Source organism: Phaethon lepturus, unplaced genomic scaffold (genome assembly GCF_000687285.1).
Source record: "Phaethon lepturus isolate BGI_N335 unplaced genomic scaffold, ASM68728v1 scaffold45336, whole genome shotgun sequence".
Classification (NCBI taxonomy): domain Eukaryota; kingdom Metazoa; phylum Chordata; class Aves; order Phaethontiformes; family Phaethontidae; genus Phaethon; species Phaethon lepturus.
In genome coordinates, this window is record NW_010549210.1 from 11247 (window position 1) to 27015 (window position 15769).

The 15769-nt window shown below is 37.4% G+C and overlaps 1 protein-coding gene across 2 annotated transcripts in view; it reads right to left on the reverse strand.

Moving 5' to 3' along the window:
- TM2D1 (TM2 domain containing 1) overlaps positions 1-14896 on the reverse strand; it is an 18543-nt gene extending 3647 nt beyond the window's left edge. Inside the window, exons 1-5 of one of the 2 annotated variants that reach the window (XM_010290191.1) lie at positions 14827-14896; positions 12424-12532; positions 8000-8091; positions 4433-4506; positions 3059-3177 (exon numbers count right to left, since the gene is read on the reverse strand). In XM_010290191.1, coding sequence (XP_010288493.1) covers positions 3067-3177; positions 4433-4506; positions 8000-8091; positions 12424-12532; positions 14827-14896 — 456 coding nt within the window. In that variant the 3' untranslated portion in view covers positions 3059-3066. Of the gene's footprint in view, positions 1-2733; positions 3178-4432; positions 4507-7999; positions 8092-12423; positions 12533-14826 lie in introns of those variants that run through there. The other variant, XM_010290190.1, reaches the window with a different exon arrangement.
- Positions 14897-15769: the final 873 nt, after the last annotated feature.

Consider the following 15769-nt stretch of genomic DNA (forward strand, 5'->3'; position numbering starts at 1 on the left):
GGACATGTTTATGGAGTCATTTTTGCAACAACTGAACTGCACTGGTACTTCGGGAAGATTTGGATTTAACTCCTGGCATGGATCTGCAGCATCTTCAGCAAATAGCTTTACACAGGTTTTTAAAGGCTAGGCACTTCAAATTCTTTTTTTAAACTCTGGCCTTTACTTTTTATGTTCTTTATTTTTACAGATACAGAATAATAACTTCCCTGTCTCGTTGGAATGTTGAAAGGATTCCTGAATATCTGCAAGGCCAGCAGATATCATTTTATTGGGGAACGAGGCAGGAGGATGACATAGTACATTGTCTTAATTATTTTTATTGCTTTGCAACTGTTTTTGGGAAAACAATCCAGAGAGAAGATTATTCCAGTGCAGTCAGAGCAATCAGAACTACAGAAACACTAGGATGGACAACTTGATTGACAGGAGAAAGCTAAAGCAGGCAGCAACACAGAAAACCATCGTAGGACAGAATTTTGATAAATATTACTGTAGCCAATTTATTATTAACACAGTGGGACAGCTTTACATCTTGCATCACACTTTTCACAGCCCTTATGGTAAACATGCCATATCTGACAATTATGAGATGAAAACAAAGACCTCACTAACTCTCTACTGGCCCTGCAGTACTATCTGCTTACTCAGTTAACCCTCTCTAACCTTCAGCTACGCACTAAAAAGCAGGTATGTGTGTTCAGATGCAGAACAGTATCCAATTCAAGTTCCAAAGGTTACATCAGTGGCACTAATTTCTAAAAGGCTTTACAGACAAAGGAAAGGGTTGCGAAAGTATTAGAAAGCTGTTAGTACAAGATAGAGGATCAAGTGGAGTACCATCTAAAGAGAAGAGAAAGAAAATTTTGCTAAGGCTCAAAATATTGCTTTGTCTGGTCACCCGTGGTTCATTCTGACTGCTACGACAAAGCAGTGCAGCCCCGAGAAGAGCGTGCACTGGTATCACAAACCAGAGGGCATTAGGATGAAAGAAGCCCATAGCAGCTTTTATTTCCTGGATTGGTTAACACACATCTTCTGTTTCTACAGAAACACTGCAACCTGGAACAACAAATCTTTCTCTCTGCTGGCTACTTGGTTTCTGGGATTAACAAACTATCGGATAGACCTTATAACTAATCACATTTTCATCTGATTCACACAAAATAGCTTTGATGTTCTTTTACGGATAACAAAGCACAAGATGGACGCTGAAGTCATTAAGTCAAGCCCTCTGCTACTTGTACACATGGAGATACATTTTAGAATGAAATCTTGGGTGATGAGACCAAGGCTATTTCTTGTTATTATAAAGTCCATGGTAACTTCCTATTTTCACAGCTATATTATCAGCCTCAGGGTTAAAAAACAATAAGCAGACAAGTCACAGGATGATCTTAGCCATGAGATTTTATTTGATTCAAGCATTTATTTTCCATCCACCTCCTGTCTGCTTTTGAAAGCGTTTCAGGAAACAAAACTGACATGCACAACGAGAATCCAGTGAAAGAGAGACAAAAGTGAGATGCAACAAATACCGGGCAAGTGTACAAAGCTAAGAGTGTTCTTGTCTCTCTCAACCCACAAGTAAAACGCATGTTAGCAAGTATTCCAAAACTACACCTTTCTTGCATGAAGGAAAGGATTAATGTTAAGCACAAACTACTCTTTGTGGTTTATTCTCATTATCTGTTATGTCAGGTTACGCTGATTTGGAAAAAAGCAGGATTTCTTTACATAGCTTTCTGTGCACCAGTCTTAATGTAGGTTTAAGAGAGACTGAAAACCACAAACTGCACTTTTAAAAATCAATTTAGGAATGTCATCTTTTGTAATTCCCTTAAAAATACCGTTTGTGGACACATTAGTAACATTCTGAAAGTTTCATCTGAAAGACAATATAGTGCAGATTTTTGAGAAAATCTACACTGAAGTTTGTATCACGCAGATCTCTCACTCTCACTCAGTTACTGCCAGTTTTCACTGAAAGGTGAAAGGAATGCTTAAAATTGGTCAAATAACATGAAGATTCTGTTGACATATTTTCTGTCTCTGTATGTATACACTTTTCTTTCAAGGAACATCTAGGTAAATATTTGTTGTCCTAAAGGCTTTGGTCAAACAGCTTTGAAGGACACAGAATTTATTTCACTGAAACACAACTGATCTAAAATAAGAACTTTTTAAGGGCTTTCTTAATACAAAGAATTCACTTTTTTGACATTCTGCAGCTGTAAAACACAAACACCAATTTCTTTTCAGAAAAAGAAGGTATGTATTTCACTGTGGATGGTTGCAAGGGAGGAAAAAAAAAATCAAAATAAGCAAAATTATTCATTCCTATTCTAACCTCAGGGCACCCCAACATCCACCCTCCTTTTTCTGATGTGTCATCTACAGTTCTATTTTTTATGCATCCGTATTTCTACTGTTGACCAGCAATGACCAAATTTTGCAACTTGGCCAAAAATTTGTCTTTAAGCTTTACAGAAATGATTATTTAAATTAATGGAATTTCACAGGATACACCAGCACAAGACTTAGGGCCATCTGGATTTTAACTAACAGGGGAGAAAGAAAGGCAGTTTCTGTGGCTTGGGATATTTAAGTTCATTTACAAACTGCTACATATAGTTATGAAAACAGACCCCAAGTGTAATCCTGGCCCATCCATGCTAAAACTCTCATCAATTTCAATGGACTAAAGACCAGCATAAGTCATTCTGAACAACTCTTTCTCCACCCCTCTATAACAGCACTTTAAATTATACTTACAGACACAGAACAACATCAGTGCAAACTGTGAAAGTCTGCACATTTCACAAACAGTACCACTTAGCAAAAAACTATGTGCTCACAGAAATAGAGCAGTCACAAAGAAACTTGGCGCCTTTGACGTACTGATTCACTTGAGGAATTTTCATATTTTATCATCTTTGTTCGATGTATATTTAATATTCAGCTCTGATGAAGCTAATTAGTAAGTCATCAGCAAGTTCAGTGGACAACTGGATCCACCTGTAAAAATAAAATGCACCTACGCGTTTGTGACACTTACTGCCAGGGTTAAGGATAGGTCTGCATTTTCCTGAATGTTGCATTGGTAATAGTGAGCCGCGTAAGCCTTGCTCCATAGTAATCTATAATGTAACTAGAGCCATCGGAAGGTCCAACGATCTACAAGAGAAGAAGAACCAAGACTTTGCAATATGATGTGAAATATACACTTTGTGCTCATGTCTCAATTACTGCTAATTTTCCCATCATAAAATTAGTCATGCTTAATTAGTCAAACAGAAACTAGATTTATTTTGAAGTTATGCTGTAGTTTAACTATTTTAGTGAGCACTGTCTCAGAAGGAACATTTCCCTAGGGCTTCTAATCAACCAAATTACACAGCCAGGCGCTGGTACTAGGTTAAGCCAATGAGGATTTGAGTCACAAAATCAGGCTAACAAATGAGTGGGTTCCAAACCACTTTTCTTGAACAAAGGAGGGTAGGCAGGAGAGAATTAGGTTGATGACAAGTATCTTTGAAATACTGCACAGGTAAGGAATGGAGAGAAGGAGAGAAGATCATGGCTTTTTTGTTCTGGAAATGCTAATTTAATGTGGAGTCACCAGGGAGATGAATAAGGAGAGATGAAAGATACTCTCAACTGTATCTGTAAGTAATCTGAGGCAAAATCACTGTGATAGCACAGAAAGGAATTTGAGAATGCATATACTTTAAAAGACTTGTATACAAAGATATATACTTTAAAAATATTTTTCTATAAACCCATAAAAACAATTTCTATATCCACAATGCATTTTAAGTTCATCATAGGCAATTTGTAATTCATGCTAAATGGATGCACTGCAGAATAAGACAACTTGGAAATTTTATGATGTCACAAGATGTCACCCCAGCTGGGGATTTAACCATGATGAATCCTACAGTCACAGCTCTCAGGTGATATGGGACTTGTATTTGGAGGAGAGGCAGAAAAAAAAAGTGGCAATGTCTTCTCTCCTGCACACTGCATGGACACTCCAGATGATGGGCTCCATTGGTATGAAGCATACGCAAACACCAAACTTCAGGATTTTGGAAACAGCAGAATATCTCATGCAAAGTTCAACACTCTGTGTCGCATAAAGAGCTCATAGGTTCTGACAAAGTGAATTTATGGTGTTACAGCTTCCAAGCTTTTCACTACGACTATTCATAGGTAGCTAACCTAATTTTTAATTCAAACAACAAATACATGATATTTTGTATCCATATTCTACAACATCAATCTACAAACAGAGCTAAAATAAATGCCTTTATTTTTCAATACACAAAGGTTCTTAAGGCTAAAATGCTAACAAAGAATTAGCAATCAAATCAGAGCTTTAACAAACACAGATTTTTTTCCTGAAAAGGCTTTGAGAGCCCTGACTTACCTGCATTGAAATAAGTATGAAATCAATTAGGCTACCAATTCCACAAAATCCTACAGTGCAGAACTTTAACAAACCTAAAAAAGGAAAATAAAATTTAACTGTAGCTTTAAGCCAGTCACTATGAAGTTCACAGGTTTCTGGCGGCAATCACATCACAACTCTCTCCCCATCCCACGAAAAAAACAAAACCAAAAAACCAAAACTCCCCACACATACAGAAACAGACCTGAAGTTAAAGATCTTTAATTATCAGGGGAAAAAAACAAACTGTATATTCATATTTCTACATCCTGCATACACTTCAAAGATATTAAACAATTTTTTTTTTAACAGATAAATATTCTTAGAAAAGGAAAGGCAAAAGTTGATAACCAAGTTACTGGAAATTTTCCTTTCTTTGACTGAGGCACAGCCAGAAAAAAATCCCAACTTGAGCTGCAAAATTTACTTATGAATAGAAAGAGACTTTCTACCATCTCAAGAGTTGCAGCACATACTGATTTATTTTCAGAACATGCTACTTTGGAGAACAATCCTTTGCATCATTTTTATATTTTTGCTGAAATGGGAATTTATTTTGAATATATACACACACACATATAAACACTTCTTTTTAACCACTATTCAGAAATGTTATTTTTTGTATGAATAAATGAAAGATTAATAGAAAATACATGGGAATAGCAACTAACAGATAAATGTTTCATTGGAACTTGCCATGCAAGGCTGACTTTATTTGGAAAATGCCTTCAGAAGAAGGAGACTGTCTTTAAATCTTTTTTTTTTTTTTAAATATCAGTAGTTTCTTATACAATGAATATAATACAATGAGTACTATCTATACTGTAATACTTCAGCTGAGCTAGGCAAACATCTAGGTTATTTTGAGAATGAGATCCTCATCATGAAGACGTTTGGCTCCTTACCCAGGTATAGACAGTATGAAGAGAAACGTGTATCTGCTGCATTTAAGTCAGTTGTAGGCTATGCTGTACAGGGAAAACACAGTTCCCCGATAAAAAGCAGATCCTTACTCTGCTTACAGGGGCCAGCACACTTCTGAGGCAAGAGAGAAAGCACGCTGATAGCATCACCCAGCGTGGCATCCCAGAGCACCTCTTCCCATAGCCGCAAGTTGTGCTATGCTGCGTAATACCTGCCAGTAAAACCACACAACTGTTTTCCAAAGAGCGAGCCTGCTCTAGGTCAAACACCTGAAGGTCTCCTGACCTCCACCTCCTCCTCTGCGCTCCCCGCCTCTCAGAAGCGGCAATCTGTCCTGCATACCACCTCCTCTCCCCCATGCCCTGTTTATGAGGCTGCATGTGGAGGAGAGTGGGGGAGTAACTGCATGCATGCTGCAGGAAGAGCATCCCACTGTCTGGATATAGCTCCCATAGTTGACAAGATGAAACTAGCCTGATTTATAAACTCCACGGAGACAGTTTATAATCTCTCCATGGAACAATACAGTAGTCTGAGAGAACAGGGCAAATAATGACCACAAAGATGAAAGAGTAGTAGCAGGACAGGCTTTCAGCTGATTAGAGGAAAAGCTTATGTGCATATTACAAGTGATACCACTTAAATGTGCAAAAAGTGCATAATTTTTTAAAACAACTTGCTCCCAGTGGCTGATGCATGAGACTTGCAGCAGCCAGACATAGTCAGCCTGGGTACCAGTACTAGCAGTAGTGTAGCAAAACATAAGGGAAACAGACAGCTAAAGAAATGTTAGTCTTAGGAAACAACAGTTTAGACAATTAAATAATGTCAAACTCTGGTGAACAGTTTACTTTGTTATTGCCTGCATCAAATGCAGTCACCATTTAAGATACTTATTTGTGACGCTCCTTATACCATCTCCTCTCAAGGTCTGGTCCTGAACCTCACTGCCAGTTGGCACTTTAGGAACCCAGCAGTTCTCTTACCATTGCTGGTTCCAGCAGCAGCTCCAGTTTACTTGAGGAACTGGTGGCTCCATTATGTTACTGGATGTAGAGAACTGTTTCTGAACCTGGCATATGTTTCTGGAGTGCAGGGTAAAGTGGATTTTTTTCTTCCTCCTCACTTCCCTCCCCAAAGCAGATCACACTGAGAAAATAAATGGCTCTAATGCATGGAGGGAAAAAATAGTGCTCTTACGCAGTAATAACTTATAGTTTAGTTCAGAGTGTGGGGGAGAGGGAGAGGTTGCCTTCCTGTTTCTCCATATTCAATATCTTGTTTGTATTTGTGCTCTCTTTAAGCAAAAGAGAAGGAAAAAAAGAAACCAAAGAGCATTTACAGTCTTCACTACGCTTGCAAAAAGTATTTCAATGCTATTACCTTTCTTTACCATTTTTTTGCCAAGGCATGGATGACCTAAAAAATCCCCAATCAACCATTGCCAAGGAATGCAATTTATTGATTTTTATTCTTTTTTTCTTTTCTACTTTTACCTTTTTGGTTTTGTCTTCTTTACCTTTCAAAAGCTTGAAAACTTGACTTTGGAAGAGTTTAATTTTAAGTCTTTTAACTTTGGTTACTGGCTACAGTATATTCCAGTAGGGTTAACAAGCATGAACTATAAAGAACTTCTATGTAAGAATGGATGAGTTATAAATCTATATGACTACAATATATTACAAATTACTGCAAATTATTATTCCAAACCCAATGGTATAACAAAAAGGTGCATCTCATTGACTGCTTCCAAAAACATATCTTTTTGTGAAACGGAGAGACAAAGTAAGTGCTAATTATAGAATCTCACGGTAAAAAAAGGCACAGATGCTAACACAATATTATCGAGAAGGACATATAATGTTATTAAAGAAACAAGGGTTTGCACTTAATGGACAGAAACTCAAAATTCCTACCTAAAGTGACAGTAACATGTATAGCTTTTTCCAATTCATTGATCCATGCTATCTAGACTTAAATTTACTCCATTTGTCCAGCTCAGAAATAAAGTCAGTGATAGTTCTAACATACTAAGGTACTTCCATTATTTAAAAGCAAATGACACCATCACCCTGGGAATCAGGTCCTAAAAACGCTAACCAGATGTAGGTCTTTATTAAAGGTCCCAGCTTCTGCAGAACTGTTGTTAATACTATGAGCTATCTTGAAAGTATGCATTTGCCAAAATAAATTCCATATCCCAAAATACTAGGTTTACAGTAAAGTTTGTCCATTATTTTCCTGGTAAAATCGAGCATCATTTAAATAGCTGGCACATGAGTCAAAACCACTTCTGTTTCACTACCTCCCAAAGAATGCTGTGGTAAACACCAATCAAAGCAAACCTAAAGCAAAACTATGAATAGCAATAATTATGTTTGCTTATTAGGATTTTATCTGTTGGACAACTATATATGCATTTGTCACCACTCACTCCAACAGAATAGCAGGCTAAGGATAATAGAGAATTTTATCTTACTTGACAATAAAGTAAGGATTCTATAGTTGTAAATATTAAAACTATGACTGTCAGCCTTCATTACTCAAAATAATAAGTATACATATACAACTTGGTCATAACAATAAGCTTTACCTCAAAGAAAAAATAACAAATAAACTTACCTAATGCAGGATAGCCTAGATAAAATCTATCTGCTCCCAACCATCCAAGAAATAAGGACAGAGCCACTGCCACTTTGTAGGAGTAGCCATTTCTGCCAAAAGAAATGAATAATGTAGACAATGACTACAAAATATATTTACTCGTACTTTTGAGAATTGAAATAGCAACTCATTTGCCTGCTGCTTCAGTTTCAAAAAACCCAAACAACAAACTTGTTGTTTATCTTCAATTAACGGACACAGAACTGATAACATTAAACTTTTAAACTGGGTAGGCAACCTCCATAATGCAACCTCAGCTGCTGCAACTCAAGTATACTCTTCCAGAATACAGATGATTCTGAAACTAAATTATGATTTCTTGTCAAGAGAGACACAATTCAGTTTCTGATAAGATTCCCAGTTTTACAGAGCACTTCCTAACAGTTCAGCCCTACTGAGACAACCCTAGAAAGCTAGGAGGTGTATGCATACTGTCTGTAGGCATTAGTCTCACATGCAGCCAAATCGAAAGGAACAGGATAGACAGGTGAGATGTCAGCAGAGACAGTAATTGCAATGAGATCTGAAGGAGAAATGAACCATGGCCACCAGTTGAAGAAGCTGCAGGAAGGTTTCAACAAAAAGGGTAAATCATGTATCCATTTACTACACTCTAAAGGCACAGACTCTCAAATGAAAAGAACTGTTGATGGTACAAAGAGGTACAGCGGTAGAGAGGTACCCTGAAGTTAAGCATCCCATGGTTAGTCATACAAAATACACAGATACAACAGACTTTTTGTGATTTATACTAATTGGCACCATTCTTGCCACCAGCTGGAGCGATGTGGCCACTTAACCACTCGTAACTTTCAGTCATTGCTCATGTGAAATTTACACTAATAAGTGATCTAGAAACATATGGCTATCAATACTAGAACTTCCTGCATCCTTTGCTGCATTGGCCAATGGCTAGCTTCTGAAAAGAGAAGCAAACCCAAATGTAATTAGAACTCAAAAAATATTCAATAATTCACTGTTTTGATACAGGCACTACTATGTGCCAGCAATTACTTAATAAGCCCAAATTAAACCCTTGGTTGACAGTTGAATAAAACATAGAGTTTCACAAAGACAGTAGCTAAGAAAGGTCCAAGCACCTTTATTAAGCACTTCCAATGCCAAATAAAGATCTACCTTTTTGCTTATTATCTAGACTTACTGACTTTAAAACTTAGTGGCAACATTAAGTGATTAAATCATGACTCTTACCTCAATATTTGTTACTTAGCACTTATTAGCAACACAGAACATACTGGGTGTTCTTGGAACCTAATGTAACGTAAATTATCATCTTTAGAACTGCCTTGTTTCCACTGTAAAGAACACTAATGGTTTTATTTAAAAGTTGAGGTAAACTGTAGGACACTTTATCAACTACAAAGTGTCAACAACCCTCCAAGGACACTGAAGCATAAAAAGAGCTCTTACATAAAAGGTGGGAACACAGCAGAATTTGAGATACTCCTGATTAAAACCAGTAATAAACTGAGCACTTGCCTATGCATTGAGATGCTTTTAAAAGCAGAACAGTCTGCAACCTAGCCAACATCAAACTGATGGGCAAAAGAAATCTAGTATAAAGTGGAAGCACGTTAACACTTTAACAAGGCTGCTTCCACTCTTGTATTTCCTTTGCCTTACTCACTCTTACAGATAAAGCCATGCACTGAAGACTAAACCAACAAGTAGGAAAATAACACATCCCAGGCACCTAGAAGAATGCCTACAATTGGGTAAAAGATGCAATTTCTTTTCAGTTGCTCTTCTGAATTTTTTCTTGCTTCTCAGCCTCATCCAATCTTTGTTTTTCTGCACACGTTTCTTCCAGCTGCTATGTTAAAAACTTGTTCTTCCAGCTGTCCCACATCAGTTGATAATATGCAGGTACTGCTGTAGGTCACAGTGGTTTCTGAGCTCTTTCAGGGTCTCTTAGCACTGCTCAAAGACCTGTCCACACTCAACTTCATGAATTTCACAGACTACCATTTGATGGATTCCTTGCCTGGAATGACAATACTTGAGCAATGGACATTTCAAGTCTGCAGAATCAGGGCCTGCCCATATTGAGCCAAATACATGACAGAGCGCCAATCTGGGGAATTCTAGAATTTGGCAAAAAATCTACTTCCAAAACATTAATTTAAAACAAAACCAAAGCAATCCTGACTCCCAGTACTTCTTTGCTGGAGCAACCTTATCAGCACTTACAAGCTTTTCCTTGAACTAATACTAGGAGCAACTTGAACACATCCACTTACACAAACATACCACATCTCCTGGTCTTGCTCTAAAATAACTGAATCCCAGAACTGTTATCTGGACTGTTGTTAAATTACAGTTTAGGCTAAGGACAACTTGCTGATTTGCTCCTTCTAAATGCTAGGGATAGAGATTAACCTGTTGTCCCCATGCTAGGGCAATCCTGCATGGGAAGATGCCTTCTCAAATGAATTTTCTGGTTAAACGATGTGCAATTATTTCTGCCAGAAGACAGTTACAGTTTCCATCAAAACTCAGATCAGATGCTGGAAAATCTCCAAGAAGCAATACAAAGGGCAGGCCTATTGTTGTAATATCAAGCTGGAGATTCCTGCTCAAAACAATGTTTCTAACGGTTAGGTAACATTCAAAATGCCTTATAAAAGGCCCATATAACAGTAAGTGATTAGATAACTTTTTAAACAAGTGTACATATGAAGGATGGTAATATTAATCTTGCTGCCATTTTAACTGGCTTTGGGCTTTATCAAGGGCGTGCTTGTGTAAGTCTTTCTACATTCACAGTTGTATTTTACTGCAGTTTTCGGCAAGCCCACAAAGTGTCCTCTTCCCCTTCTGCCATACTAGCAGTCATGGGACTGGAAAAGCCACAGCAAGTTCTTTTGGTAGTGTAACCATTGATTATTTCATCATAAATAATGGTCATGATCAAGTAATAGAAATCATAAGAAGGATGACATTTTTCTGCCTACATAGATTTGTTTTTTTAATTAATAAATGTAAAGAAAAACTACATTTAAAAAATGTTTCTAGAAAATATATTAAACCAAAAATGTATGTATACAAAAAACTCCAAATGTAAGAATTACTGTCTACTCCAGAGAAGAAGCAGTTTTATTGAACTAGTATAGCTCATCTTATTCTCAGTCCCCATCACAGATGGGACTGAAACGCAATTGTTTCTGGACAAAAATGTGACTGAAGTCTAGTTTGCTAGCATTTAAATTTGATTAGATGTAATAATATGTTTTCTTCAATTTGCTGAGCTTTGACTGTTGAGAAGACTAAATACAGGGAAAATGTTTACCAAGCTAAGAGGCAGAGCTGTACTTCTGAGTTAGGCAAATTATTGAGCTGTAAGTATCATATCAGAGTTATTTGCCCACTAGTGTGATATGGAATACCCAGCGAATATTACTGGAGTTTTAATTTCCAAAGATTCCAGCAGGACAAAAGAAAAAGGCTCCTGCGTGAATCCCACAAAAAGGAGAAACAAATGGTACTGACAGGTGTTCGCTGATCATTAGCACTGGCCAGTTGGAACATTTATTGGTATCCAGAGCTCTCCATTGCTCACAATACGCTGTAGAAAAACTACGTCCATCGTTTTCATGTTTCAGAAACGGGCTCTTAAAAGACACAGAGGACTTGATTAAATACAAAGGTTGCTTAAAAATTGAGAACAGTTCCTCTAGAAGAGAACTGGAAAGAGACTTAAACTCCCCCAGTATTCATCCATGCTACAACTTAAGCTGCAGCTAAATTTTAAGCTATTGGCACACTTTAAACTGGCAAGAACCTGTATTGCCACTGAAGAACACAGCCCAGTCCAGTCCTCCTTTCTCCACTCTCCCTTATCCTTGAGTTGCCCTCATCCTTCTGCTGGCACAAGCATGTGAAGCGACTGTACTATGACTCAAATTGAGAAACTGATCCAATTTAGTTCAAACCCAGATCAGTTCCCTGATTCAGTATACAGCGGGGTACATCAGGGAAAGGGATGGAGAGGTGTCCCCAGACAGCTCCTTTCAGCAGCTGTGCAGCTTTTAAGCATATGTCAAATGCTGCCTTCGCATTTGGGGCAAATTTTTGCCAGGGTAAAGTACTAAGTAAAGCAAAGGTAAAATACTAAGGTGAAGCAAAGACACAAACACAACTAAACAAAGAAAAAAGTGTCCATGGCTGAGACAGATTTACTTATAAACATGCACACTGCATCCTTATACTACTTACAGTGTTTATTAGAGGTTTAAGTACTGGGCAACATGTCCAATTCTACCTACTTCTCTTTTTCCTTCTGTCAACACATCACACTATTTTAGAAAAACTTCAGTGTGAAAGCAAAGACAAATTATTACCAAAAAAAATGGTGTACTTACACATTGCGACATGCAATAGGCTTGTAAAATCCAACTTCATGTCCCGTAAAGACTTTTTCTATGCCAAGGTGATCTTTGCAAGTAATATTTGGTGCTGGCAGACATTGAACTGAGGACAAAAAAATTATCTGAAATTAAGCAGTAACTGATTGGGTACTGTAGCAGTTTTTTGACAAGACACAAGTGAAATACACAAATGAAGTTATACTGTGCAACAGTCTTGATATGCAGCACAGTACACACAGACACATTACTTTCTAAAAAAAAAAAGTATTTTTTAAGCCAGTCCTAGGACTAATTTGTCTTTTTGCATGATACATATTAAGCAAAATATACAAACCTAATTGCTGCCCTAATTTTGTTGTAATTTCAATTTTGGCTCCGTTATGAGTCAATGTGAAATTTGAACCTGACATACCAGAAAACATTTTCATCGTAAGAACAATCAAATATTGGAACAGAGAGCTGATGCCATCACCATCCTTAGAGGTTTTCAAGTTCTGACTGCACAAAGCCCTAAGCAACCTGGTCTGAATTCAATGCCAATACTGCTTTGAGTAGGAGGTCGGACTATATGACTGCCTGAAGTCTCTTTCAATTCAAGTCATTCTATTATTCTAAGCTAAGGCTTGACTCTTAAGAGAAGCAAAGTGGAAATCAGAGCAGAAAGTGACATTTGCTAAAAGTTTGCAATACATTACCAGAACATTAGTCATTCTCCAATGTTGAAGTCTGTTGTTTTAAAGGGAAAAATCCCAGTCCTTTACCCACTTTCTATCAATTTTCAGTATTTGTGAGTCCTGTTGGTTGGCTCCAACAAAACACAAGCAAGGTTCAACATTTCTTTCCAGATTTTCCAATAATACCTACAGGCAAGAAAACTAGGAATTCGATTTTTTAAAAAATATCTATCCATATTGCATAGGGACCAAAAAAGAAAAAAAAAAATTTCAGGCTGTCAGTATCCACAATAGCCAAAAAATATGAGCAATGTCTGGACTTAACTGCTATGAAGTCCTACATGGATGTTATTCATCAATGTGCCTAGTCTAAGACAATTACAAAGAACTACATTCTTTCTTGTAAAAAAGTTAAGCAAAGAAAGCAGCACTTTCTTTTACTTAGAAGAAACACATAGCAGTTTAAATATATTGATACAGGAAAGGCCACAGTTTTTCTGTCAATGTCATGCCTGTAAGACTTGGAATTTGCTACTCAATGAGACTCTTTGGATGCTTTGAATTAAATCCCTGTTTGTTTGGGTGATGGATCCCAGAAAGACGTTCAGAAACTGCAGTGCCTCAAGCATGATCCAGAAGATTAAGTTTTTATTACTTAGATATTACTGAAACAGGAAGCGACTCAAATGCTGTGGGGACAATCTAAAAACTGCTCTGTGTGTGAAATACTCTATACAGACACAGAAAACAACGCTACTTAATTCAGCAGCTTTCTGTACTCTGAAGCTTATCTCCTGTTCAAATGTGTAATGTATTAAATACAATCACATGGTAACTGGTTACACAACTAACAATTTGAGTTCTGATCAATCTCTAACTACAGAATATGCTTTCTGCTCACTGACTGGATGTTCATAATCAGGTACATGATATCAAAGATGATGTAAAGGACCGCATAACTTTAAAAAGGATCCACTTTGGATAGTACTTTCATCCAATCTCTGAAGTACTTGGAAAACCTTCACTATCCCTGAGCACCTCAGTGAAGAAAATTATTCAGCATTTATGGAAAACATAATATGAAAGACAACAAGCATACACATGTATTTTAATCATGAGGACACATAAAGCAAAACTGTCATGCTATTGGCTACGACAGAGACTATTTATTTCAATGCCTGAGAACATCAGAAAAGCTAAAACATATGGTGTAAACCAAGTGATCAATTTAAGCATTTTTCTGTTGTACTCCAAGGGACATCAGAACTTAACATCAAAATAAATGTAAGTGCTTTCAAAACAGAGCCTCATGGCACTGAAAACTCCTGATGATGGAAGTTCCCATATTTCCTAAAAAAATTTAGAAAAATAGAAGATCTTGAAGGCAGTGCTGTCACATGTCAGTTCTTCTAATAAGTATATGCAAAATCAGTATGACAGGAATGGTTTGTTTTAATCACAGCAGTGCAGGACAGAGCCTAGAGGATATAACATACATTGAAGAGATTTACCAGAAACCTCACTTACAAATGTACCAATCAGAGGCAATGTATTTATTCATTTTTAGTAAAGCATCCAATCTACACAAGTGTTTTAGGCTTTCATACTAATGATATTACTAATCCCATGTTTTATAAAGCTCATTGAGCAGATACACAAATGCATAAATTGAACACTTCCTTGGAAAATGTAGCTACTGTCAATATAAGTTAGAAATCCTTACCATATGCTGTGTGATTTGTACAATTCATTGGTTCTTGTGTACTATTATCTATTTTAGGCTCATCGCACATATATGTTCAGGTAATTGAGGAAAACATTTTTAATACGAAACACTACAACAGGTTTAACAGTAATTTATTCCACTCTCTTCAAACCCTGAGGATTTAAGATGCACCTTGATGTTAGTTTTCCTTCCCATCCATCCCCCAAAATAGGAGCAGCACATTACCATACAGCAAATCTGCTAATCCAATTTAATACACCAATATATCGCATAAGCTCCACATTTAATTAGTGCTGCAGTCAGCACTAGCTAAAGGAACTACAATATTTATCAGTCATGGCCTCTGTATTTGAAGGCAACAAGATAGCACGCCTAATCTAGTCGTCTTCCCTTATTTCAATATCAGAGTATCTTTAAATTGAGGCATTTGGTTGAGATGATTTAATTTACAGTAACGTACAAAATTCAAAGAACACCTAAAAATTAACATCTGAAACGCCAGGAATTTGAACTACAAAAAAAAAACTGAGCAGGAACTTATTTCCAGAGGTCTGAGCTCCCACAGCCAACTAAGAGCAGGAGATGAAGTTAACTTTTCCAAGATTTGCTTTCCTGACACTTTTGATCTGCAGCTACATCAATACCTGTCAGCTACCATCAACAAACACTTTCTGGGGAAGGCCTGACGTGCCTTTAGAGAGGCAGGAGCCTCGCAGCTAGCCTGTAACACCTGCGCCCGGCTCCTTCCGACTGTGGGGGAAGACTCGGCATTTTGCAAAGCCACCGCGCCCCTCACTCGAGTGTCCTGCAAAAAATAAGAAGGTGGAGGGGTGGGGAGGAGGGGTCTCCCATCCCATGGGATTTTTCTCTTTGAAAATCAGACACCCAAACCTGCACACAGGCACGCACTGTACCACCCCCAAAAAAAGCCTACGCCGCC